The sequence below is a fragment of the Besnoitia besnoiti genome, chromosome III, assembly GCF_002563875.1.
Source record: "Besnoitia besnoiti strain Bb-Ger1 chromosome III, whole genome shotgun sequence".
Lineage (NCBI taxonomy): Eukaryota > Apicomplexa > Conoidasida > Eucoccidiorida > Sarcocystidae > Besnoitia > Besnoitia besnoiti.
Window position 1 is genome coordinate 4,238,898 of NC_042358.1, and position 26,503 is coordinate 4,265,400.

The 26,503-nt window shown below is 56.3% G+C and overlaps 4 protein-coding genes across 4 annotated transcripts; 1 reads left to right on the plus strand and 3 right to left on the minus strand.

Moving 5' to 3' along the window:
* Positions 1-733: 733 nt before the first annotated feature.
* BESB_048660 (tetratricopeptide repeat (TPR)-/ U-box domain-containing protein) lies at positions 734-4,761 on the minus strand (the record flags this gene model as incomplete). Its single annotated transcript, XM_029363317.1, has 7 exons — positions 734-758; positions 1,531-1,602; positions 1,942-2,045; positions 2,495-2,644; positions 3,197-3,270; positions 3,954-4,052; positions 4,500-4,761. The coding sequence occupies 7 exons, from the start codon at positions 4,759-4,761 to the stop codon at positions 734-736; spliced, it is 786 nt and encodes a 261-aa protein (XP_029220683.1).
* Positions 4,762-8,887: 4,126 nt separating this feature from the next.
* Positions 8,888-13,729, minus strand: BESB_048670 (uncharacterized protein; the record flags this gene model as incomplete). The annotated part of the gene is made up of 9 exons (XM_029363318.1): positions 8,888-9,049; positions 9,602-9,704; positions 10,197-10,357; positions 10,939-11,009; positions 11,317-11,428; positions 11,770-11,892; positions 12,124-12,240; positions 12,652-12,753; positions 13,106-13,729. The coding sequence occupies 9 exons, from the start codon at positions 13,727-13,729 to the stop codon at positions 8,888-8,890; spliced, it is 1,575 nt and encodes a 524-aa protein (XP_029220684.1).
* Positions 13,730-18,542: 4,813 nt separating this feature from the next.
* Positions 18,543-21,071, plus strand: BESB_048680 (uncharacterized protein; the record flags this gene model as incomplete). Its single annotated transcript, XM_029363319.1, has 1 exon — positions 18,543-21,071. The coding sequence occupies one exon, from the start codon at positions 18,543-18,545 to the stop codon at positions 21,069-21,071; it is 2,529 nt and encodes an 842-aa protein (XP_029220685.1).
* A 2,688-nt stretch (positions 21,072-23,759) lies between these two features.
* BESB_048690 (G-protein beta WD-40 repeat containing protein) lies at positions 23,760-26,279 on the minus strand (the record flags this gene model as incomplete). Its single annotated transcript, XM_029363320.1, has 2 exons — positions 23,760-25,309; positions 25,964-26,279. The coding sequence occupies 2 exons, from the start codon at positions 26,277-26,279 to the stop codon at positions 23,760-23,762; spliced, it is 1,866 nt and encodes a 621-aa protein (XP_029220686.1).
* Between the last annotated feature and the right edge of the window lie 224 nt (positions 26,280-26,503).

Here is a 26,503-nt window from a genome sequence, read left to right on the forward strand (position 1 = left end):
CCATGGTGAGCAAAAAATTCCAGCAAGCAGGGCCCCCTACCTCTGCATATGTCTTGTCTGCATTTCGCATCAGTCAGATCTGGAGAAAAGCAGTGATACTCTTCCCTCGAACTGAGGAGAGACCGCGAAGGTTTTCTCATAGATAATACTACATAGGATGATAAAACGACCCGCAGAGTACAGCCGCCGCTTCAGCCGTGTACTGCGCGAGCATCCAGGCGACACGAGGGTATGCGACGGCATAGCCGAGGCAGCCACAGCCTTCTCATACCCTTTTATTGATCGCAGTGCATTCTACAGCAGAATTCATTGTTTCAGCATCCTCCAGTGAAGGGACTATGAGAGTTTCGTTAGGCCATACCTAACATGAAAACGAAGGTACTGAGATGGACGGGCCCTGCTGTGCAGAACGTATCCCCATTCTTGCATGATCAGTTACGCAGGAAAGCAGACACGTACATACATGCGCATATGCTTGCTGAGGCGGTTTCCGGTCAGCATAACGTCAAGCTGTCAATGAACAAAAACTCACTACCACATATGTATATATACATATGTATGGCTAGGAATATAACGACAGGAGCCCATGTTGCTGCACCGAATACCAAATTACAAATAATGGGCTTTCGCGCTCCCTGGCAGCCACACATAGAAGACATTAGAACATAGTAAATACGTTCCCTCTGCAGGGTGCACGTCTCTCTTCGAGTTGCTGAGCACGTCAATCTGGACCTCAAGAATCATACGCCCAGGGGTACCTGCAAAATAAGCGGAACAGCACCGGAAAAAGTCACCGACGCACTACGCGAGAAGCGAATCCGATGCCTACCGAATGCTCCACCGGGGAGCTCGCTAGACTGGGCGATGGAACTAGTAAAAACCATACCCAACCTCACTCGGGACATGCCTGTAACCAGCGGCACGGGGCATCCACGATAGGAAGGCAACACCGGCAAAACCACCCCCCAGCGCCGTCAGACACGCAGTGTACTGATCTGCGAATCCACGATCCAGCACCGTGTAACCAAATCGAATACACAGAGACATTCGTGTTCGTAAAATACTGAAGGAGAACTTCGTGGTAGTGAATCCAGAGGCAACTCACTGGAGTATCGGACGTTTTGCGTACTACGATTAGTGTGCATATTTCAGTGACATGTGGATAACACGGATACAAACGACGCACCGCGTTTGGGTGGGATTAATTTCCACCCCGCAAATATGCTGTTCCCAAACAACCGGGAATGTGTTGACTAGGTGAGGTACTCACGTTTCCTAGATACAATCAGTGAGCCGTAACTATGCACAAGCTTAAAAATAAGCACGTTCACACGCAAAAACGCACGAAAGGACAGGCTACGCTCCGTCCGCCACGCGGAATCGGGGGGGAGCACTACTCGTCGATGGCTCATGACAACTGCACGCTTTGTCACAGGCTGCGGGCGGCCCCCGACGCTATCAATCTGGCGCTGCACAGACGAACTGCGAGTGGTGGAGAGCGCGTGTGTTCTCAAAAAGCAAAGCACTCACTTCTTAAGGAACCAGCTTATCACTTCCTTCAGACCGTAGTTGGGGACGAGCGAGTCCGACGGGCAAGGCTTCCTGTACACGAAAAAGGAAACTCATCCCAGGTAAAATACGTCTCGGGAACGAGGCATCTGCTTCACATGCGAAAAAGCAGCAACGACAAATGTCGGGGACAGCGCGTCTTCACACACTGGAAACGCCGAAAACCCACTCAGCAAACGAACGAATCTTGAGGCCATGCAGATGCCTGTCGCACCGCACGAAGAGCTCACGCACACGGTTGCACATGACAAACACCACACACATTGAAACACGCGTGCACGTACCCAGCTCTTGACGCCTATAGATGCATTTCAACAGCGAGAGCTGTGCGCAATCGCCTTAACCAGTCACTGAGAGACAAAGCACACAAACCTGGTAATCGGATCGAATTGGCCGTTGTGCCTTAGGTGTTCCCGTAAAAGACTCTTCTCGTAGGTAATGCCGCTGGGGGTGATCACTGGATCGTTCATGATCGCCTGCAGGAACAGCGGACGTGCTCCACGTACGAGAAGATATCTTAGCGTGCAGCCACACAGGGCACGCACCACGCATCAACCGCACGACTACTAGCGGATCCTCAGTTATTTCTGTGGATAGGAGCACATCAACCGCAGCCATGGCACGACGAGAATACGTGAGAAACGCAGTGCGCCGGAGACAGCGACTTGTTTCGTCCCGCCGCCTGCGGGCGGACGGTTCATAGACGCTGTCACTCTCTATCACCTGCGCTAGCCGTGAGCGCATGCATCTTCAGGAGAGGGAGCACCAAAAATAGAGCATTCGCGCAGGCATTCGTATCCGCATGAAGCTGTGTATCGACAGACGGTCTCCACCGAGACGGGAGTCCCAAATCGCTCTCGACAGACGCAAAACTGCACGCCTTCGGCCTATCAGCAAACACAAAGGGCGGCGCGAGACGACGCACCATGGAAATACTGCACGAAAGGCAGCTCGGGACTTCGAACGGTTGTGTCGACGCCTCCGCCTCCTCGACGACGCGGTCCAGCTGCTCCACTCTTTGCTGGAGCTCGGAGTACGTCAGCGCGCCGCTGGCGTACAACGTCTCCAGCGAAGTCTGCCACAAACAACTCAAAAACACCTTGCAAACACTTCTTCACGCTGCCGACCGCATCGCACTTCACTTCACAGGGTTGGTGTACATAGATATACGGAGTATGCAAGGACAGGATGCCTCTCCAGCCTCGTCCAACTCCCGTCTGACGCATACTGAAATATATACATATATACACCTATGTAATTCACACGGAACTGTATGCTGGGTAACAGCATCTATGTATTTACCCATTTGTGATTCACCGAGGAGCGTGAGTACTTTCGTGTACTCCATGATGGTCTCAAGTTGCGAAATGCCACAGCGGGTCGTTCTTCAAAGTCTCCAATCCTTGGAGCGTCACGCCACTAATCCGACAGCTCCGCTTTCAAATGCGCGTCTTCTACTCTCGTCTCAGTAAGAAAACGGCAGCGTTTCCACTTTCAGCAAAAGAACTGAGGCGGCTGACATGCTCGAAGGTGCAGCTGGAGAACTGCCTTCTGCTTCACTTCCCCCACACGCAGTGCGGCAGATCCTGGTTAATGCAGAGCACAACGAGTGAAAGGCCGGGCCTACCCGCAAGAATGAAGCGAGTTCGGCGCGCTCTTTCGACCGCTCTTCTTTTTTGCGAAGAAACAGCATCTTGTTTCCTGCAAACGCACATACACACACCGCTTGCTTCAGTGTTAAGATCGCTCTCTCTTCAGTGCGAAAAAAGCAAGCAGATCCGCGGTCGACCAAACCTTCAAACAATTCTCCCCGTCACATCTACGTAAAAGCAACGCAGCCCGCGTAGATTTAAGCACCTGCATATACATACATACACCTATACGCGTTATTGTTGATGCCTGACAAGCGCAGAGATATATATTTTCCAGGGGGAAGTCAGCCGGCATCCCTTCGCTGCAGCGCCGTCACTGCTATGTCCTTTCAACACCGTCTCGGGAGTCGTGAGTTGCGGCGGAACGGAGCAAACCTCATAAGCTCTTTTGGCAAAAGAGCTGTCAATGCTTGCTCACAAATGAAACTCTAAGCGCCCAGGGTTGACCCCTGTATGTCTCCACTTTCAACATCGACTCTCCACAGCGTAGTCGCACGTGCTCCAACGTACCGACTCTTCGTAAGTACAAGCATCGCCCACATACAGTGCGAGGATACAGATGCCCATAGCGTACATGCGCATTTATTCATGCATGCCTTCGCCTCGCACACGAGAACCTCGAGCGCGGAGTGCAGCTGTGCCAAGATTTCCTCTGCATGCCGCGCCGGTGCGGCTTGTTGAGGACGAGTTCCTAACCCGCACATCCACCGACGCCAGGCCTGTTCCCTTTACCTTTGTGAATCGCGTCCTCAATCTCTTGTCTGATCGTTGTCGCCGCTGTCGCGAGAGATCGTGCCTTTGTCAGCTGCTGCAGACCTTCCTCCATCGAGCCTGCACCACACGCAGTCACATGCAAGCCTAGGGTCGTCAAGTGCCAACAGCTGGAGCTACACGGATGGCGAGACGCGTGAACTGAAACACACAAGAAGACAAAAAAGCACACAAGCGTTTGGGACACGTGTGGAAATAAGATATTTGGATCTGTAGAGCGCGCACAGCGAGGGTGAACGCGCGTTACGACGGCTCAGCTCGAAGGCAGCAGAAATGAATATCTCGCGGAGCCACGCACTGCAACGCCGGGGTGTCTGCCTGGACACGGCCCCTCGTCAGCAGTCCCAGGAAGACGATGCAGGTAAAATATGCGTGCACATTGACTTTCACATAAACAAAATATGCCGAGAAACGCAGATGTATAGATGCACGTATCTAAGAGCATATCCAGTCGCAGGACGCCGCACAGCTGGCTCTCCGCAAGCGTGAAGAGCTCGATTTGCGCACCTAGGTGCAGGAGAGCTTCTCCCATGAGGAAGTGCGCCTTGATGTTGTCGTACTGAAGCTTGGCAGCTTCTTTCGCGTCTTCGAGAGCGAGTGTCCATTTCCCGAGTTTCTTGTAGCACAGTGCGCGATTCGTGTAGTACACTGCGCAGCTTGAGTCACATTTGATGGCCTGTGAATACAGCTCGACCGCGGACTGAAACATGCCTTTCTTGAAGCAGAGATTTCCTCTCTCCTTCAAGGCCAAAGCTTGCGCGGGATCCATCGTCGGTGAAGGCTCCGGACTCGGCCGCTCCGCGGAGGGGGAAGCGACGTGCGCCCCTTGTTCAGCGCCGGCATCAAAACTCCACAGAGACCGAAGGGAAAACATCGACGTGCTGGAGATGTGCGGGGACAGTCGGAAAAACCGGCGCGAAACGCAGCCCGGGAAGAAATAGAACCTGAAGAGGCGACCGGAGTACGTGTTCCTCTTGTACCCAGATAAAAAGACATATATATGTCTATTGATAGATACGTGTACACATGTCGAGACTTAAAGAAATACAGACACCCATTTGTAGGAGGACGGACCGGCTTGCGTATGGACGCATGCGGCGAGCGACCGCAGAGAGGTAAGGCACACCACCACGAAGCGGAAGTGGAGACACCTTCTTCGCAGACGCAAAGCACATAGAACTATCGCCTACGGAGAGCGAGACGGCTTCTCGGCGTTTCTACACCGCGCGCTCGATGCGTGCGCGCGACCTTTTGCAAGAGGCGTGCTGTGCGCGAGATCGGCGTCCCACAGCTCCGCTACAACGAAAGCATCACCTTTGCCAAGGAGAGTCGGCCCGAATGGAGAGCAAAGAGCATTTCGACTGAGTTTAATTATCTGACAGCTCGGGGAGGCGAACGCATGGACGACTCCCCTCCTCTCGCATGCCGCGACGGCGTCACAGCAAATGCGCACGCAAAGCAGAGCGATTCTTCGCGCGCAAGCGCCGAGACGCCTGCTCCAGAACAAGAAGACAGCGAAAGAAATCACAAGGCATCCGCGCGCCTTCCGCGCTCTTCCTTCCCCCGTGCTGCCTTCCCCTCGGCAGAAATCGGCCTGCGTCCCGCTGACTCCAGGAGGGGCCTCTCAAAAACCACGCATCAGCGAGAGCGGAAAGAAAGGAGAGACGGCGCCCTGGTTTCGATTGCAGAAGGGGCGCGGTGGAGAGCCGACGTGCGGGCAGATATGATGACACGCAAGAGAGGTAGGCAAGATGCCGCAGACGAGCAACGCAAAGGCACGCCGAGGTCCCCACCTCAGCAGATGGCGGGAAAAAGAGCCGGGAGAGAATGGCACGCAGACTGAGCGAATGCCGCTGCCTGAATCCAGGCAACTGCCAGGCAGACGGAAGAGATATCAGGGGGGACTCTCAGGGATGGACGGTGCTGGCGACAGACCGGGAAAACCGTTGCACAGCACGAGGCGTGCGGTAAAGGGCTAAGAGCAGCGATCCGCAGTCGACACGTTCACCAGGACGTATCGTAGGGAACCGGGGAGTCACGGCAGACACAAACACAGACTTACAAGGCGGGTTCTAAGAAAGTGCCGCGTGCGAAATCCACCCCCCTCCGCTCCGCACTGGCGACGCTTGACACATGCATGCGGCAGCGCCAGCCGAAGGACGACAAAACTCATTGGAAACGGCGGATTTTGAATCATTCCATCGGTGAAGCAACTATGCATGCATACGTGAGAAAGTCGAAAAACGCAAAATTTGAGGGAGTGCGCGACAACTTGTCAACTCGACTAACGCAGAGCGCTTGCATGTGCGGTGACCCTTTCGTACCCTTGCGGCACAACCTGAATGCGCCTCTAGAGCTGATGGCCGCCAAACCGGCAAAATCTAAGCTTATGGGAGTTTTCTGTGAAGAGGCGTGATCAGCGATGAGACCCTGCACCAGAGAATCGCGAAACTGTGACCCTTCCAGCACGAACCCGCGGCCGTACGCGTGATACAGAGGGCGGGCTGTACAGCCATGCGAGTTCACAAAATCGAGTCGGCTGGCACTTTCGCAGGCTCACAGGCCTCTGAAAGAACAGATTAAGACCAGTTTCAGGATGGAATGGCAGCGGTCAGGAGAGGGAAAAACGAGACACGCCTTCTAGACAAAACAAAAGCGTTTGGTTGCGAATCGCTCCCGTGTAGCTTTTCACCCGCCTCGAGACGGCATGCGCGTTGTCCTCCGCGCCACGCGGTTTCAGTGCCAACTGGCAGAATGTTGTTCGATACCGCGCAAAGCCGTCGCGGTTGGAATGATGCCATTCTCGTTTGAATGTATAGAGACGTTCACAGGCTTTCCAACGGGAAATTTATGGCTCTCGGCAAGAACCAGAAAATTTCGACAACTGAATCTCAAGCAGGCTCCGCACAACCCGTGTGAAGAGGTTGAAAGTACGCCTGGTCAAACTGCGCGGAAAAAACAAACTGCACAGACGCGCACCCCGTAGAAGCCGCACAACCGAATCGCTTCCGGAGGGAATCCTGTTTCCTAAATCGAAAGCTTGACGGGCATTACATTCTACGCTGAGCTACCCATTTGCCTCGCTGTACGTAAACTGGCTGAACACGTTGGAAATCACGGGTCTCCGGCTGTCAATGGGCTAAGGAGCCGGTCTTCATACAAGACTACGCTGCACCGAGAAAACGATTTGTAGCGCCTCTGCACGCGGCACACTACATCGCGCAGGTGTGATATGCTGCTTGTCTTTGTCTGCCCCGTTGTGATCCTGAGCAGTACGTAGAAAGGAACTACAACTGCGAGACGAGAACCGTGCCTGTCGACTAAATGGCGATGAACCAGTTGCTCTGAAAAAACACCCGGCTCCCCCAGCATCGGAGGGGGTTGGCCTTTACGCGTCGGGAACCAGGTTTTATTTAGTAGTAGAACACCATTCGCCAACACGAATCGAGGTAATCCTTTAGTGGATACCGCTTGGAGTAGATTTCTTTGGGTGGCAGAACCTATCGGTTTGCAAAACCTTCGTCATAAAAACGTTTTCCACCAAGGTTCCGTGCCACCGTACCTTCTTCACGAGCAGGGACTAATACAGCAGACATAGGAGTAGCAAAACTGGTAGACCATCGTTCGCATAATCATACACAGTTGCCACTCGAGAAACGAGACCGCATCGTCACTCTGTGGAAGACTGTACAGCAAGCGAAATGCCCACGTCAATACAATAGCAAAACGCTCAATCTAGCGGCCTTGCTCCCTCCTCGTTTCTGGGTTCCATGTACTAACACTGAGTTGCACCGCTCCCCACGGACGACCGAACGGGAGGTGAGTAGACTTCGCAGATGGTGGAATAAAAATAAAAACTCTTCTACTTGTAGTTTTGCAGACTGAAAGCAAGGCCTGTTAGATGCGTGGATACCGACACACATGGAGGTGCTGGTGCAAGTATACCTATTCTCATGTAAAAATGCGTACACGCCGATGGATATACACATGTGTTTCCAGTCCCGCGAGGTCCCGCCACCGTTTAAGATCGTGAAACAAAGGAGGGCCGGTGAAGCAGCAATCTGCAGATTCTCGTGAGAGATCTCATCGACACGGCGGAACTGACGCTCTTATGTTGATATCAAGTGCTTTACGGATTGGTCTTACACTGAGAAAGGGCTGGACAGAAAGGCGGTTACTTAACTGGACGCACATGCGCACTGTCAATTACGGATAGCCACCTCAGCGGAAGACAGAGGACGGCGGCTCTCCAGAAGTTACACAAAAACGATGGAGTAAGAATTACCAGGAAGGGACGGTGTGCTGACCAGACACAAAACAGCAGATTTTGCCGTATTCCATCAGTAACTTTTGCGATTGCTCGGGGAAAAACGTGGCACGATGCGCTCAATAGCGTGGCAACCATGGCCATGCGTGGCTCCATGGCAGATATGTGCGCACAAGAAAACATATGGCGCTTCGCGTGAATGGCACTGGACAACCCGCTATCTTTAACAGCCCAGACGTAAAAGGCGGCTATGTGCGAATAAGGCGTCTTCTAATAATCCAACAAGACATCCTTTTGTTTGGTTGCAAGGCCCAGACAGCGCTTCAAGCCGCGCGGCGTTCACAGAGAGCCACGCGCTGACGCAGCTACATAACTACATGCGTCCACGTATATGATGTGCATACACACGTGGTGATTCCGACGCAAGCGAAAACTCAACCCGACCGAGCAGCCACAGCACTCATCGACCACGCATGCACCCTAAAGCCCTACGCTGCAGCTACCGGTCTGCAAAAAAACGGGTTGTAGTGTACCATCACCCCTGGTTCTCGGTCGGGGTAAATGTACACATATATATATATACATATTTGTTGGCATGCGCGCGCACACGCAGAGGCCCCCGCGCCTTCTAGGTGACGTATATTCGACTAAATCGTTCCAAGGGGTAGGCTTGTTTTGTCTTGGGACAGATGACGGTCTTGCCGTCGGGCGCTGCAGCGGCGAGCGCGCGAATGGCTGTGGTCGAGTACACGTGCCCGTCGGGGCTAGCAAGCGGAGGGTTATCGGCATCCTGAATTGAAAGCAGTTTCATGCAGCAAAGCACGCCTCACCGTGGAACCCAGGGAGGTAGGACACGATGAAGGCGTTTCCCTCTGACAGCGGGAAAACGTTTCCACCGAACAGCCACCGCGAGCTCCCGCCGCGCGCTGCCCGCACCCTGACACGCAGGGTAAGTCGCGCGCGTGCGACGGCCCTGACGCGCGTGTGTCTGCCAGGTGACCCTGCCCAAAAAGGGGCAGAAAACCGGTGCAAAACGAGAGATAACGAGCGGTAGATACCAATATATACAGGTAAATATATATGTGAACGCGTGGGGTAAGGTGTGGAGCCACGCATTCAGGTTTTAGGCGTACACACGGACGCGCCTCCTTGCGTGCGTTCCACAACTAGGCCGCACATCCTTCGTCGCACACCTGAGCATGCATGTGGAGAAGCATGGCGTCTGCGCACACACTCACGCGTCCAGGCCTGGCACGCAGGCACATATTGCCGGTGTGCATTGAGGCGCATTCGAAAGGCGTGCGCATGCATGCACATTTGAATGGATGCGTGAACCGCCTACCATAACTTCTCCGCTGATAGGACAGATGAGGAAGCTCTGGACGCGGTGCGGCGTCAGAACCTTCTGTACGTAGTCGGTCCACTCCGGCAGACACGCGGGGCAGCTGCGCGCGAAAAGAACGGGCTCCGCATTTGCAACTTCGTTACAGCCGGCCAAGCGATGCCAGACACAAACTCCGCTTCAACACAGAGAATGAGATCCTCAGAGACCGCGTCTTAGGGTCGAGCGGGCGCAAGCACGCCCTTCCGACCTGGATGGTGGGAGCCAGGGCGACAACCCGCGCCACCAGAAGTTGAGGAACGACAGCGAGCTCACAGGTGAGACGGGAAAGGCACGGCTAGTGTGGAGCGTCTAGCAGTTTGTCACTGCCGTCACAAAGCGTGAGTCTTGCGTTTACGCGACATACCCGCCAGGAGCCACGGAATCGCAGAGAAGTGGAAACACACAGCAGAACGTATTTCGCTCAAAGAACCGGCAGCCGGCCTCATCGTCCAGCAGCGATCTGCGTGCGCCTCTACGTGTATCTTCATGTGCATGGATTTTTCCCTTCCGTGTCTGCCAAAAGTGAAGGCAATCAAAAAAAAGGGAGGCTGACCTCGCCGACTTCTGCTCCTCGCACACCGAAGACTTGAGAGCTGAGAAGCCTGCTTGGAGAAGGGCAACCAAAGTCGGCTTCACAGAAAAGCCATACACCTGCGCGCTCGTGTGCAAAAAGAGACACGCGAGGCGGTGCCAACGCTCTATCCCAAAGAGGGCCTGAGAAAGCAAACGCAGTGCACATCATACAGACAGAGGGAACGAGAAAAGACAAGGCCGTGAAAAGCTTGCTCAGCTCGCGGAGGAGAGACACAGCACGAGGCTATACGAGAACAGCACAGGCTAGGCAACCTACAGGATACAGGCTTACGAAAGCAGGAACAACCCGTAAATAATTCACGACTCGAGGGGGCGTGCGCGAGTGACCGCAATCGGCGCACACATCAAACAAACTGCTCCCATGAGAAAGAGAGAGAGAGCGACACGGGCAGCAGCGCCACCAGTCAAGGACGCAGAACTCAGCAAGGCTTCGCGCAAATACGCCCACGGAGTCGAACACACTTTTCACCCGCCACTCGCGTATCCCTCCATCGCTGCTTAAACCAAGACGCACTTCTTCAAACGCCGCCTCTCACCCCAAGGGGCATCAGTGATGCCCTGTGACATTCTCCATGCTGTGCTTGGAGATTCCATAACGTTAATCACACGCCTCATGCCTCTAAGGAGGACTACAGAGCGAGCCGAAACACATGCACATCGAGACGGCTTCAAGGTTTTTCGGTGAATCCCAGGGAGCCTACCGCGTATTGAGGCGGAGGATCTTCGAGCAGCGCGGTCAGCGTAACGACCTTGCGGATATCTGCGCAGCGACCTGAAGCCAGCCGCAGGAGCGGAAACACCTCGCAACCGTAACGACACGCAGCCGCGCAACGAACGCAAACGCTTGCCGATTCGTTCTCTGCTCCCTGGTCCTCCGCGTAAGGTTTGCGGGGAGGCCATGCAGCCAGGAGTCCAGAAGACAACGCGGAGGACGAGAAGGAAGGAGCCGCTTCGACGGCGCACAGCGTCACATCGAAAGGCATGCAGAGCGGCTCACACAGAAGCACGAGGACGGTACGCTGCCGGTGTTCCACTTTCCTCCTGGACGCCCCGGAACTTTCCCGTCTGCGGAAACCTACTGAGGTCGTCAGGTCCAACGTTTGCTTTGAGGTACGCGACGGCTGTCTTTGCGTCTTTTTTCTTCAGCAGCTCCAGCACATGCTGGACGTGCAGCTCTGACTCAAAGAGGGACTTTGAGGCAAGACCGAAAAACACGCGCACCAGCGCAAAAAGCGCCATTTCTTGTGGAAGCTGTGTCGTCTTACACAACTGAAACGCTCATCAAGGCGCACCCTCGCCCCCACACCCGTAGTAGCTGCACATAAAGGTAGATATATTTGGATATATGCGTTCGGTTTGATTTTCGAAATGTACAGGTGTCTTCCTCGACGCAGGAGCTTGCATTTACGTGTGTGCGTTTCGTCTCTGTGAAGCTGTAACGCACATGGAGAGCCGCGCCGCCCACGCGGGCTGTTTCCAACGGGGCACGCAGAACGTTAAACAGCTGGCACCCTCGTTGTATCTGCACTCACTCCGAGTTTTTTCAGCTTTGCGCGGTGTTCGTTGACCCATGCGAGCGCCTCTGCAGTCGACTGCCGCAGCAGCCCGCTCAGCACATCGAGCACCTCCTCGTGGACTTCCGCGTCGGCAAACAACTGAACAAACCAAGCAAGACGGCATCTGATCGGTGCCTCTCCCCGCCATCCATTCAGGCGCCAACGCATAAGCATATATATATACACATGTATGTATATATAAGTCTATGTATATATGTATGCAGATATGTATGTTTGTGTGCACGGGAAGGTACACACGGGTGCGAATGCTGGTTGGGCAGAGATACAGACATGCAAGTGCAGAACGCGGTTTGCCGCTTCGCGCCTCACCTCTAATCCGAGCTTTTGCTTCAGGAGTGCCGCTGTGTCTGTCATGCCAGACCGCGCGAGATACTCGTGGATAACCCACGCGACGCGGTCTCCGTAATGCGAAAATGAAAAATCCGGCTGAACGAAAAGATAAAACGCCCACGCTGCAGCGCTCGGCATGCCAGATGAAAGAAAAGGGGGAAACGAGTGTGTCGAAATTCGTAAGAAACGTGGAGGTCCGTAGCCCTCGAGTTGCCACGTGAGTATCTGGACGAACATGGACTGCATTTTACTTGTGCATGCTGCACCCAATCAGTCTTCTTCGTGCTAAAAAAGCCAATGCAAGCTGACCACAGATCGCCTGTAAAACGCGTAGGGGGAGAAGTCTGCGTCACCCTCTCGTCTATCCCCCAGTTCCGCAGGTTTATTGGCTTTCTCTCCGCGCGGAAAGGCTCACGACATTTGTGTGCCTTCCTTCTCTCCGTTTCGTTTTCCGCGACGCTTCCTCTCCAGACTGTCGAGCAGAGACCCTTCATTTTCGTTTTCTACCTTTGCATGCACTTGCTGGATGTCCGGCTCCTCAGCCAAGCGTCGCACGCGCATCTGACAGCGCAGCAAGAAGGCTCGGGACTCCTCGCTGCCGCGCTGTGCCTGCATGAGACCGCAGAAGGCAAAATTACGGTTCTTCCACGCCGTACGAAGAGATACGTGACAAACACAGGCGGACCGAACTGCGCAAGACGCGCCGGCATTCGCACACGGTCCCCGTTAAAACAGTACACACATACACCCGGGCAGGGGCGGCCAGCAATGAATGCGCACCTCTATACAAACTTTGTGCGACGCAAGCTCAAAAAGGGAACGCAACCGGCCTTCTTTCTGCACGCGCCTGCTTGTATCTCTATGGTACATGGAATGTACGCCTGCCTGTATATCTATGCGTATCTCGCCCACGCGCTGGACAGGCTCTGTGTCGCAGGGCGCCGTGTGCACCTGGAGGTACCTTGTCTCGAATTTTTCGCAGTTTTTCGATGAGCAGGTCGAGCTTCTTCATTTTGTCCTCGAGCGTTGGCGACTCGGTGGTGAGTTGCTTCGCCATTTTGCCCTTCAGAACGTACGCGAGCACGACGCCCATGTCTCTGTAGAGACTTCGCGAGTTCGCCTTGAGCGTGCGCAAGGCGCACTCGAGAGGGACGCGCAGGAACGCGCGGTCGACGCTGTGCAGCGGCGCCTGCGCCAGCGCGGCGGGGGCCTCTGTAGGGAGAGACGGAGGCGGGTCCGGCGCCTCTCGGCCTCGTTCGGCGCCGCCTCTGCGGGCGTCTTCGCTCTCGTCGGGCGGCCTGCTGCGGCCGCGGCGCCCTCGCCGGCCGCCGTGCTCTTCTCGCCCGTCGCCCTCGCCCCGCGCGCTGAGCGCCGAGCTCTCCGCTTCGCCCTCGCCGGCTGAAGAAGCGGTGAGAGGCAGAAGCGAGCGCGCGCGGAGCGACGAGGCTGCGTACAGCGCGCTGGCGGAGAGCGCAAAGTTCAGAGCGGGACGCGGAGAAGCCTCGAACGCAGACGAAAAGGACGTCTCGCGGCGGTCGCCGCGACGAGAGGTCGGCGAAGACGCGGCCGAGAACGGAGACGCCATCGTGACGAGACAGCGACGGATGTGAGGCGGCAGCCGAAGGGAAGAAAACTTGCAGGCAGAACGCTGACACGACCGAGGGACCGCAGACCGAGCAGCGGAAGAGCTACCCCGGACCAAACAGGGCCGTGCAGGCAAGCGTCGAGGAGAGAGCAATAGAGTGGGAGAGTCCGCGAAGGCACAAGAAGGATGAAGGCGAAGACACCAGACCGTCACTGAGAGAGAAATGAAGCAGTCACGCGCAAGAGAATCGAAGCGCCAGCCCTGGGGCGGTCCAGGAAGAGAAAAACACAACGCAGAGAGCATGGAATAAAAACAAAAGGAAACAGATGGAGTCAAACAAGAGAACAGAAAGACAAGGAGGGTATCCAGCTTTCGCGGCAAAAACCCGGAAGGGCCTGAGGGCTAGCCGTAAATCAGATGCCGGCTCTTCCCAGAGTGGCAGGCAGGCGCAGGTAATCAATTACACATGCGAGAGACCGAACAATTGAAACCCTTTCGAGGCTGGAATAGTAAAAGAGGGAGGAAAGTACACAGCTTCGCAGGAGCTGAACGCCGCTCGGTACGTCTCACTTCGGAAGAGAAAGAATACACAACCGTGAGGTAGACACAGCTGTAGAGGTATAGTTATACACTCCCATATTTTTGAAGGTACGTACACGCGTACATAAACTAAATGCACACATGCACACTGAAACTAAACAGACAATCGACCTCCAACTCTTCACATACAGGCCGGTCGCACACAGCTGGAAACGGTGATTGTGCGTCGATAAAACAGATACCGATACGCCCGCGTGCATCAGCTAGATATGAATGGGCATGTATTCTTGAGTATGAATCCTTTGTTAGATGCAGCAATAATATATTATGCTGTCCAACCATGTCCATGCATATGCAAATATATATGTATATACACATATATACATAAGATATATATGGGATATATAAACACGGATATGGTGAGTTCGATGCAGATAGATATCAGGCCGTGAGACTATATGGAGGTAGGCGGATGAGCGCCTGATGCAGGGTTATCATGTAGCCAAAGAGTGGACGTCAGCGGATTCGTTGGCCCAGCCCAGCTGCTGTCTGGAGGGTTGACGTTGGCGAGTTCGAGTCACGGCAGATGGAACAGAGCCCAGAGGGGGGAGACGAGACGGAATGGAGCGAGATGAGTGGGCCGCAGAGAAGGCGCTCAGAAGTAAAAAAGAAATGGACAAGACAGATAAAGACGACGGGACGTGCAGTAGAGACGGTTTAGCGGTGACAGTGCAAGTACCGGCGCGGACATGCGAAGGCCGCGTCTCTCGAGGTCGCTTTGAACAGTGTCCAGGCTTTTGAAAGGCCTGAACGCACAAGTGGGGAGAACTGGCCTGAAGAAACAAGTGAGAGGTCGACGGGTTCAATCGTAACATGCGGTCCACGTTGTCTTTTCGCGCAAGGCTTTTTCCGTTCGCGAAACGAGAAGTTGACCCCCGGCTGGCGCTGAAACGGAAGCGATGCCACGGCACGCGCGCGCCGCACGGGGGGAGATTTTTTCCAGAGTTCGCTATAAAAAACAAGGCTCTCTCCACAGGCTCGGGGGCAGAGACGAAACTGCAGAGAAAAACGATCGGAGGACGGGGAGAATTAAGCCTGAAGGCGTTTCTTCATGCATGCCAATTCGCAGCGTGCCTTTGTCCGCGGCTAGATACGCTGTAGCGCCATCGGCGAAGCGTGTTAAACTTGCTCCCGATGCGCAGACGCGGATTGGAAGGACTTGAAGGAAGTCAAGCAGGTGCTTCAAGGAAACTCGTCAAAGAAAGCGGATGAGAGATACAACGTAACTTCGTCATTCCTCGCCGGCGTTCCCACGTTGAAGGCTCAGTTTTGACTCGCCGCCGTCGGGTAGAAAGGCACCGAAAACAAGGCAAGAAAAAGGGGAATCGTAGGAGAGGAAACCAAGGGGGAATAGGAACGTCTCGGTGTCCAAGTTCGGTTCGGTTTTCATGATAAGATCCTAGCACAGGCTTCTTTTCCTTGGCACAGCCCAATGGAGAAGCGTTCCCAGATCGTGAGCCATGGTCTGGCTCTCGCCGTCAAGCTGTAACGCCGGTGGCACAATAAGTATATATTGCATCGAGCACAGGAGCGGACGCCAGCTACACGAGGGTCTAAATGTGATGTAGATGCAATGCGACGCAGGGGGCAGGGCGGTGGTTTGAGCGAAGAACGGCGTTCGATGAGGACCCGCTTCCTTAAGGATGTGCTTTGAATTACTGTCTTTGATCCCACGCCTGGTGTGCGTGCTTCTATACCGCAGTAACTCGCCTGCAGCCTGCGGTGAATCTGAGCTGCAAGTTTGATACACGCTGTTCACTATCACAGATCTATACGTTGCAATGGAATATTCATCTGGCGGTCAAACAAAGTTCTGTTCGAACTATCATGTGCGTGTGCACATACGTAAGACGTATGCTTTGGCTTGTGTTCTGCCAAATCAAGTAAAAGCGACCACGAGGGCACAACACCGTGAGAGCGACGGCGGGGGAAATTGATAGAGGTGGAGAAACGCGGTTTCTGTGCGAGTTTGTCACTGGAGGGAATTTTGTGCGAAACGCAGCGGGCCGCGCTAGAACCCCATATACGCGGTTCCGAAAAAAAGGCTTCGCCAAATGTATACATACACAGGAACATATGTATATCTCTACTTCTGTTTTCGGACTGTATATCCAGCGTTGGAATCCATGTACTAGTTATTACATGTCTTTTTACCCGCAGACATACACCACAGGCTCCTTCGCCCTAAGAAGAAAATCAATGCAGACGTATGCTAATTGTCCGTTTTCGATTTTCGTACATTGGCAACCGTGTACAGCAACAGAGCGTGCGAGGGACAAGGCCGTCCGTTGTTTCCTGCCGAGGGGGCACCGCTCAGGTACTGCGAATCAGGAGAGCTGTCTTCTATTTCTGTGAGGTGTCCCTAGTTCTGCGCAGACACTAACTGCAGTGCTGGGTGACTTTTCGCGGGTGGGGTGTACATTCAGCATCACGGTTCTTCTTGGCTAGTGCCCACCACACTGGCCTCGTTGGCTCCACATATTCACCTTCGAATGCGTTTTCCGCTTTCCGCGAGTTTCCATTCGTGTCTGATGCTTCCCCGACTGTCTGGTATCTTCACGACCTCAGTCGGATAGCATTACGTGCCTGACGCGTGTGCGCGGCTGTGGACTCGCCGCTGTGCTTTGGTTTCGTACGACGCGGCAACCCGCCATGCGCGCGTGTCCTACATTCCGCAGAGTGTAATTTCAACTGATTTGAATGAAAAGACAGCAAAAAAAAATTGATGTCGCGCATTATCCCCGTGGTGCTTTAGATGTTCCTCTCGTTCTGATTCTTCACCTTCTTATCGCGTTTTCGGGCGCACCGGCAACGACCTCTGTCCCAGGAAACGGCGAAGACCGTGCTCTCCCGCTCGCCCGCGAGGTGGATTTACCTCTAGTTTTCCCTTCTTTTTGTCTGGTGGCTTCTCACGCATCAAAGGATGGCGAGGGAGAAGAAGAGGAGGCGAGGCAGGCCGCATTCCTTTTGAAGCAGGCGCTGGATCGCGACTCTCGACGGCTTTTCAAGCAAAGACCTTCCGCTGAGTGGCGGCGCCATGCCGGCACCTTTTCGAACATTTTCTCTAACCCCGCGCGGCTGCATTCCTCACCTTCCCGCCGAAATCAAGGAGGGGAGGAGAACCGCGCACAAGTGAAAACACCCACAGCGCCATTCGTTGCAGTTTGAAGTCGGTCGCTGCGGGACGAGACGACGTGTCTTGCGGAACGCTTGGAACACGACTTCGAATGAGGATCTCGTTTTGGTTCCTCAGAGATTTAGACTGAGCATCGAGTTACTCAGAGGTGAAAACTCGTCTGTACAGCGGCGACGGAAGGCTGCACCCGCGTTGCCATGGCCTGTTGACAACCTTATCGGGCGCCCTCCCCACTTCCTTGTAGTCGCTAGAACGAATTTGCTGCATTACCGTTCCCTTTTCTTCTCCGGTTATCTGCTTTCGCATACTTCCTTCAACGTGAGAAACGAGATCCATGAATAGTGAACACACACTCGAAAATGCACAAGTCCGAGACGAGAGCCAGGGATGGAGAGACCCCGAGCAACTGCTCCAGGATGGCAAGGCTCCCATCTCTGCTCGATTTGGCTAGGTAGTGAAATTTCTCCAAGTTTCTCTCACCCCCATTCCGCATGTGGCGAATGCACCGATTACCCCTCCGCGTGTTCCTGTGTGTATGCTTATCCCTTCACCGCGTGGACAGTACGGAAGCAACTCGCTGAATTACTTTGAATTACTTCGCACCACGTGCTGAGAAGTGGTGGCATCTGAGGCGCACCGATGAAACAGAAGACGTTGAGCGGCGGACGAGGAGTCTTCGGACAAGTCTCGGGAATGCGGCGGGTTCTCTAGACGTGGAGTTCAGGAACCGGCGGCCGCACGTGCCCACGTCGTCCATTTTTTTTACAAGCCACTCGACGCTCTCAATCTTTCTTCGCAGCTGTGCCTCCTCGTTCTGGACTTCCATTCACTCTTCTCCTTCTCCTCGTTCACCGGCAGCGGCTGAGCAAGGCTTTGACCTTCCAACGCGTATTCCGTGTTCGCGACAGCTTCGCGGAGGAACGCGCGGCGAAGATAATCGGTGAACGCAGAGATCTGTGGAGGGAAGCGAGGCGAGCGGGGGAACTGGAATCTTCCTCGGGGTTCGCGTCTGTGCTAGCCCTCCTGCGTCCGGCGATCTTTCCTCTTCCTGAAGTGTCCCTTTCTGTCAGGAGCACGATGCGGAAGGAGTCGCGCGAGCGCGAAGCCGCGCGTCCCCTCGCGTCGCGCGCTTTGCTCAGTTCCTTCTCTTCAGCGGAGGACGTGGAACGGCGGCGCGTGAACGGAGATTCCGCGCCAAGGCAGCCAGATGTGTCGGGCGAAGACGAGGGCACACTCTCGACGAGAGCCGGGCACGGAGAAGACCCACGCGTGGCGGGCGGCGCGAGCTATCCGTGCTTCTCCAACCTGAAGAAACCAGGTGGATGCACGCCTCCGCGGCAGGCTGCGGGGCAGGGGGGTCGCGAGAACGAGGCTAGTGGCGCGGCTTGTTCCTCCCTCCAGCGTCGCGTGAGTTGGTACGACGACGTCGACGGGTCCTCTTCGCTTCGTCGGCCGTCGTCTTCCGCCTCTCTCTCCTCGCACTTTGCTGCGTATCGGCTCTCTGCGCAGCCGTCGTCTGCGCCCTGTGTGCTTTCGAAGGCCGCTGCGCCCGCCTCGCTCTCGCCTCGCCTCCCCGGCGGCGGGACGGAGGGGGAGGCCGCTTGCGTGGTCACGCAGTCTGCGCCGGCCGCGGCGGCTGCCTTCCCCGCGTTCGCGCCCTTTTCGACGTCTGCCGCGGCCGCGTCGCTCTCCTGTGGCGCGCGCAAAACGCGGAGAGAGGGCGGGGGCAAGAAGCGAACGGGAAAGCACAAGCAGCGCAGATGGGTTTCGCATCAGCTACTCGTCGCGGCGCTGCGCAGATGCATGTATGAGAGCGGCGAAGACTTGACAGACACCGACGGCGGAGGGCCTGGCAGCGTCGTCGAGCCGCCGCGTACCTCCTGCTGGCAGCTGCTGCAGATGAACGCCGCGGCCTACGAGGCGTTCCGAAAAGGCAAGGAGGATCTTTTGCTGGGGCGGCGCGCGGGCAAAAAGAAGGGAAGACCCCACGCGCACGAGGGCGACCGCGACGAAGCCGCGGAGAGCGAGGAGGCCGAGGCGGGCGGGGGTGCGGGTGGCGCGGAGGGCGACGAGGAAGAGAGCCGCGGGGTGAACCGCTTGGCGCGGAAGGCAGAGCAGGAGAGGAGGCGCAAACAGCACAAGCTGAAGCAGAACAGGAACCAGCAGCGGCATCTCCTCGTGCTCATTCGCGAGCAGAAACTGGGGGGAGGCACGCGGGCGCGGGATGAGGACAAGGAGAGAGAACGCAGCAGCCACACGACCGCGGCCTCGCCGCTGTCCTCAGGCGACTCCGCGGCGTCGGGGGTCGGCAACCCTGCAGACGACAAGGGAAGCTCGACACCCTCGTGTTCGCTGGAGGAGCAGCAGGCGCTGCTGCGCTACCTGCGGAGCCAAGAGGAGTATCTCATTGCAGAGATTTTGCGCGACCAGGAGCGAGCAGACTGCTTCGCACGAGGCGTCTATGCCTCGCGCGGGGGCCGCGGCCGGGGTCAGCTGCGCCCGTCCGTCCAGCTCCTTCGCGGCGTGCGCGCCTCGTTCCGCAGCGTGCGGTCGCTCGTCGCCGACAGCGCGTATCTTCAGGGTTTCTTGGGGACTCTGGAGGCGCAGCTGCTCGCCTCGTGGGACTCTCTGAACTGGAGAGAGGCCTCTAGGGACGCAAAGGCGGAGAGGAACTCGTCCGCGGGGGACGACGACGCAGACGAGGTGCCTCAGAGCAGCTCCGCAGAGCTTGGCGACGCCCGCAGCGGTCCGGAGCAAAGTCCCTCCGCTGCAGGGCAGTCGCAGCAGCCGTCGCCGGAGAAAGAGGATAAAGGGCAAGGGGTGGACGCCGAAGAGGAATGGGTAGACGCAGGTGAGGGCGCGAAGAAAGGCGAGTTGGTTCGCGGATTTGTGCGTGTTCTCATGTTTCGCGCCACCGGTCAGGAAGAGGATGCGTGTGCGACCCAGGGCGGCCTCGGCTTCAAATTCATGACCGAGGTCCGCGTCGCTGATTTGACGGGGTCGGAGGCGTGCACGCTGCAGCGTTTTCTGGAGTCCCGCAGAAGCTGCCGCGCGCAGGCGACGCAGCTGCTTTCAGGCTCAGAAGAACCCGCAGAGGCGCTCGAGCGCGCGAACCCGTCCCCCGCTGAGGTGTCTCTGTCTGGGGCGGCACGCCTGGCGCCCGGGGGCGAGCCGCGTGCGGCGGACGGTTTGTTTGTCGTGTGGGGCCTGGACGGGCTGCAGCGGAAACTCACGCACGGCCTCGTGGCTCTGCTTGACGACTTGGTCTCCTTCTCCGTGTCGTTGGAGCGCGAGGAGTTTCCAGAGCTCACCAAGAAGAACGGCAGAGCCGCGGAGAGGCTCGCGGGACGCGTCGCCTGCGAGGGCCGCGGAGCGGACAACGACGTGTCCGGCAGCGCGGACGCGCCTGGGAGTGCGGGTGCGCGCAGGCCGCGGAGGAACCGGAAAAGCCAGGGTGAAGAAAAAGCCGTCGTCATTGCAAGGCGCGGTTCCGGCAGCCACCGCGGCATGCACCTGGCGGGGCCGCCGCTCTTCTCACCCGCGGCGGAGCTCATCAAGGCCATCGGCGTGCCCTACAAGCGGACGCGAGGTCAGCAGGAACTCTAATGGAAGCAGCCGTAGCGGAGGATGGGGTGCACCACGCAGGGTTCGTGGGTCAGAGGAGTCGGGCTGTCGAGGACGGCGCGCATGGATCTATGGCAAGAAACACCTTATGCGGGAACGCGGTTCGCTAAAGTATCGCCCGCGAGAGAGAGGGGAGGAGAAAGGAAGGAGGGAGAATAGAGGGGGCGCATGGTCGCCCTTTTTTTTTCGTTTCGGCCCCGGCAGGCGCCTCGCGGAGTGTACTGAGCTCGCACGGGGTGTGCGCTGAACCAGGAGAGCGAAGAGGAGGAAAAAACTCGTCGCAGTCTCCTGAAGCATGTGGCGGAATGGCGGGTGCGCAAATCGCCGACGCCGCTACAGGTGTGTCTGTAGATGTATAGATGGACCTGGGTGAGGCACCGTATTTGCCGTGTCCCCGCGCACACTTGTATCCATCTCTGTATATATATATATATATATTTATATATGTATATACTTGTACTGTACGTTCGAAATTTGAAGAAATCGGCGGAGGATCTCTCAGCAGGCGTGGCGGCCGCCAGGCTTGAATTCATTTGGACAGGAAACGCAAACGTATACAGGGACAGGGTCGGCGTGGACGTGTCGCGTATGCAGGCAGTCAAGGAGAGAGAGACTTGCGAGGCGCGAACCCAAAGGAAAGTGGAAGGCACAGACGGGGGCATTTCGATTCAAGCATTTGTGTGTGTGTGTGTGTGGTCTGTGTGTGAATGGCGGTGGATGCTTCAACGGGTGAAAGGGCTCAGTTATCTTTCAAATTGACTCTGATGTCGCCTTCCGCCGGACGCTGGCCTGTCAACGCTGTCGCTCTCTTCGCTCCGCACTTCAACACGTGTACCTATATTTGCATTCATGTCCATATATATATGCATTCCTGCATATGCATGCATTCGTGCGGGCTCCTGCGTGCGCAGGCGCATGCGTCTCTTTGTAGGTTGCAGGGCGCGGGGGAGATTTCTCTCTGCTCAGCAGGCATCTCCACCAGTGTCTCTTTTTCCTGTGCGCGAAGGTGTGCTTTGTTTCTGGTTGTTTTCGCCGCGGCACTCTCGCGGTTGAGCGTCTGGCTGTTTTCAAGTTTTTCCGTGATATCTCGCATTTTTGCCTGGAAACGCGAGAGCTGGTCTCCTCGGCCCCGGTTGTAATGCCAGTGTTGCGTCCACTGAAGCGTTGATGTGTGTGGAGTGTCTCCTGCTTCACGTATGTCTATAGACCTGGGATGTGGTATGGTGCACGCGTGTGGAGGCGTGCTGCGTTTTGTATTTTTCGCATTTGTGAGAGAAGTTCGGTCCGCACGAGCGAGCCAAAGTGTGGAAAACGTGCCTCGGTTCCGTTGATACCACTTTCCGTGTCGTGTGGAGGAAACAAAAACCGGTAAAAAGCGTCACTCGCCGCCCGCCGCCGCGCCCTTACGAGCACCTCACCAGTTTTTCAAGGTCGTGGTTCACTTGAACTTTGGTGTTTTTGCTCCAGCAACCGCAACAAAAACATCACTAAACACTATACATTTAGACCGAAATAGTGGGGCATGCAGGCGCGCGACCCTGCATCTCAGCTAGCTTGGCGTCAGTCTGCAGCAGTTACAGTGGGAGGTTGGCATGGCAATCGCGGCTTTCAGAGGCTCATCGAGGCAGAGGGAACTTTGCTGACGGGCGTGGCTGCGCAGAGACGAAGTTCACTGCGAAAATGCTGTTTTCCAAGGCCATGTAGATCGCGTTGGCGGTCTGCGTGGTCTACACCGCGATATATATATATATATAAGTATATGGCTCATTTGGCGTACATATATTTATATATATGAATACAGTGAATATATACATATATATAGACATTTTTATGTGGACGTATGGGCTCGGAGTACGTGGCGCGTGGCGTCCACACTGTCAAAACTTCGTCGGTTGCCGGGCTCTCTGCCCTGGAAAGTCATTCACACTCCTCGGATTATCTAGCTTCCCATGTTTACTAGAAAAAAAAGAGGATGCCCAGACACGTGTCCCGCGGCTTTCTGCGTGAGTCTACTTCTCCTGCGCCGACACAGCCATGCGGATACGTGGTAGGTTTATCCGTGTGGCGGCCCTCTCGGAGAGGCGTCACTGTGCAGAGCGCAAGAGACAGCTGCTAGGGGAGCAAGCCCCCCAGCGCGCCTTGGTGAAAATCACCAAGCTCGCCTCGCTCGCCTGCGTTTCTCGGTTGAGAAAAAAGCTCTGTAGGTTCGGTACAGTGTCTTCAAGTCAACATAGAAAACGCGCGACACGGGAACGTCTCATACAGTCCCGCCGCCGTTCGCCCCTCCGCAGCCCTCCGCCGCGCGCCTCCCCCTGCAGGCCACTCCCCTCCCACTCTCCCCCCCTCCCACCACGCACTGTGGATATCTGCAAGTCTGTGTAGATAAATGGATGCACATGAATAGGAGTTCATGCGCATGCATTTATAAATATGTTTTATGAGCGCCGCATACAAGCTCGTCTCGCGACTCCGCGCGAACCCTCTCGCCAGGCGCTGCGCCTGCTCATCTCGACCCACGCCTCTCCCGCCCCGACGGGACAGCGATACGTAAATACATACACGCATACACATGTATATATGCATATATACATATATACATGTATAGATGTATATAGATGCCTATAAATATATATATGTAAATATATGTCAGCATGCTTGTGCGCGGCGCGTTTAGTCCCAGAGTTTGATGAGGCCGTCCCATCCGCAGGTGGCAACGCGGCTGGTCATGTTGGGGTGCCACTGGCAGTCGATGCAGACTTGTTCATGAGCCTGGAGCGTGCGGACGTTCTTTCCGTTTTTCCAGTTCCACACCCAGAGTTTCCCGTTCCCGTCGCCGGAGATGATCCACTTTCCATCCGGCGAAAAGGCCGGCTGGCACGCGTATCCGGCGCAGAGGTGGCCCTTGAAGCGCTTGCGCGGGTTCATGCGGAACTTCCCGTACGCGTCATAGGTCAAAATCTGATTGTCCATCGACTGGAAGCAGAGGTAGCGATCGCTGGGGTGCTTGGCGGCGGCGGGCATTGAGTGCATGTCGGGGTCGGAGATGTGTTTGATCACCACGGGAATGCCGTATTCCCAGACGAACATTTTCTTGTCGTCTGCAGTGGTGACCACGCGCTTACCCTCCTCGCAAAAGGTCACGGTGTTGACGCTGCCAATGTGCTCCGCGTACTCGACTTCAATGTTGCCAGTCCGCGCGTCGAACTGAATCGCGCGGCGGTTTGCGCTGCCCACGATAAACACGTTATCATCCTTGGGATTCACCGCCACGCAGTACGGCGTCTTGCCGTTCCCGAAGGTGCCAATCACCTTGCCGACTTCCGTGTCCCAGAGCTTGACTGTGTTGTCGTACGAGCAGCTGTAAAACTTGCCCCCTGCCTCCGCCCACTGCACGTCACGGACTGCCTGCCGGTGCGCGGTGTACGTACGGAACAGTTTCCGCTGGTTGAACACGTCCCAGATCTTCACCGTGCTGTCCATGCTCGCACTCAGCAGCAGGTGCCCACTGCGCGGAAAAAAGCGAATCGCCTGCACGCCTCCCGTGTGACCCACGTACGCGTGGATCTCGCGCTTCGGCGGAAAGCACGCCGCATCCGGCGGCAGATCCTTCGTCGTCGGCGGAGCATCCACCCAGGAGCGCCCTTGGTAGTCCCTCTCGGACCTGCCGTGGAACACGCTGTCCGCCGTCGGCGCACTTGCCTCGTTCTTCTTCGCCCCAGCGGACGACGACGCAGCCTCTCCAGCGGCGGCCGCCTCCCCGCACGCCTTCTCCCCGTTCGCCTCTCCTGTGCCCACCGCCGCGCCCTCTTCTCCTTCCGCCGCCGCCTCGGCCGTGTCGCCTGCCGCTGCCGCCGCGACTGACGACGCCTCGAAGGGCGCCCAGGGGCCCTGGAAGTCGTCAGAGGTCGCGTCGTCGTTCCGCAGGCGCTGCCGCTTGCGCCGCCGGCGCGGCACGCCCTCGGGTACGAAGCCGCGGCCGTCGTAGGCGACAGCCTCGCGGACGGTGGAGCCGCCGCCCGGCGCGCTCGCGGCTACTGAGCAGAGCAAGTCGCCCCGCGAGAAGTTCGAAGGATCTTCTGCGCGCCCGTGGAACTGGAAGTCGTAGTACTGTCGGTCGAAAGCCTCCACGTTCACGTGTTCCCGCTCGACTTCGCCGGCAATCCGCCGTCTGTAGACCCCCGTCCAGCCGCCGCAACGCTCCTGCTGCGGTGTCAGCGGCCCTGGGAAAACACGAACGCATCGCACAATCGCGAAACAACTTCAAGCGCACCCAAAGACCTCCTTCATCCACACGCAAACAGATCTCTGCGAACCAAAGAAAGAACGAAGCGCACTCTATTCCACAGCACACGGGGTATATCGATGCCGGCAAAAGCGCCCCACAAGACAAACACGGCTTGCCCCTCGTGACCGCCTGTCTGCCTAAAGAAGACGAGCATGCAATGAAAACACACACGCGCAGGGGGAAGCACCGAGTCCCTTCTAGCAGCCCGTCACCCGCCCAGGTCTGGCGCGGCAGAGGGAGTTGAAACGAGCCGCCGAAGTCCACGCAGAAAGCTCGAGAAAAAAATGGAAACCGAAGACGGCGCGTGCGCGGCCCGCTGCCGAGTACAACACCGCATCCAGCTGACTCAACTCGTGCTTCACGGATGAACGGTCATTGAATTGAAAGTGTCGCTCTTTGACACATCTACGTACTCGCATCTTGAATACACTGCTCGAGCAAATGACGAAAAGCGTCTGGACGCTCCAGCAGCCACACAAGCACAAGGTATGCGGGCAAGCCTCGAAAACCAACGCGTGAGAAAGCTCGCAGCGGGCGTCAAGGCACAGAAAAACGAGAGGAGGACGGAGGAAAGGAACGCTGGACTTACCCTGCAGCGGCGCATTCAGCGCCTCGATCTTGGGGTTGAACATGATGACAGTATCTTCCGGCCGATGGAAGACTGCCTGCCTCTGTGACTGCGCCTTGCAGGCTAAGAGGCTCACAGGTGGCGCGCAGTCGATGGAGGGGAGAAGCGACACGCGCAGAGCCTCTTCGCGGCTGAGTGCGCCATCTTTTTCAGCGTCTGCCTGCGTGTCTTTCGAGTCCTCGGCAAGCAACACGCCGTTCGCCTCGCCTCCGGATTGCACTTCCGGCGCCGATCCGCTCGCGTCCTCGTCATCTGCGTACGAGGAGAAATAATCCATTTTGTCCTTGCCTGTGTCTTCGATTCACCGACAAAAGACAAAAGACACGGCGCACAAGGCAAACTCCGAGCCAGCAGGCCGGGTAGCGCAGGCGCTAAAAAAAACAATGGAACGCAGACGGAAAGGAAAACCGAAAACGGGTAGGAAGGAGAGAATGCAGCGGAGCGAAGACCGAGAACTAAACTGTTCGGAAACAGGCGAAGAACTGGTGAAAGACGAAAACA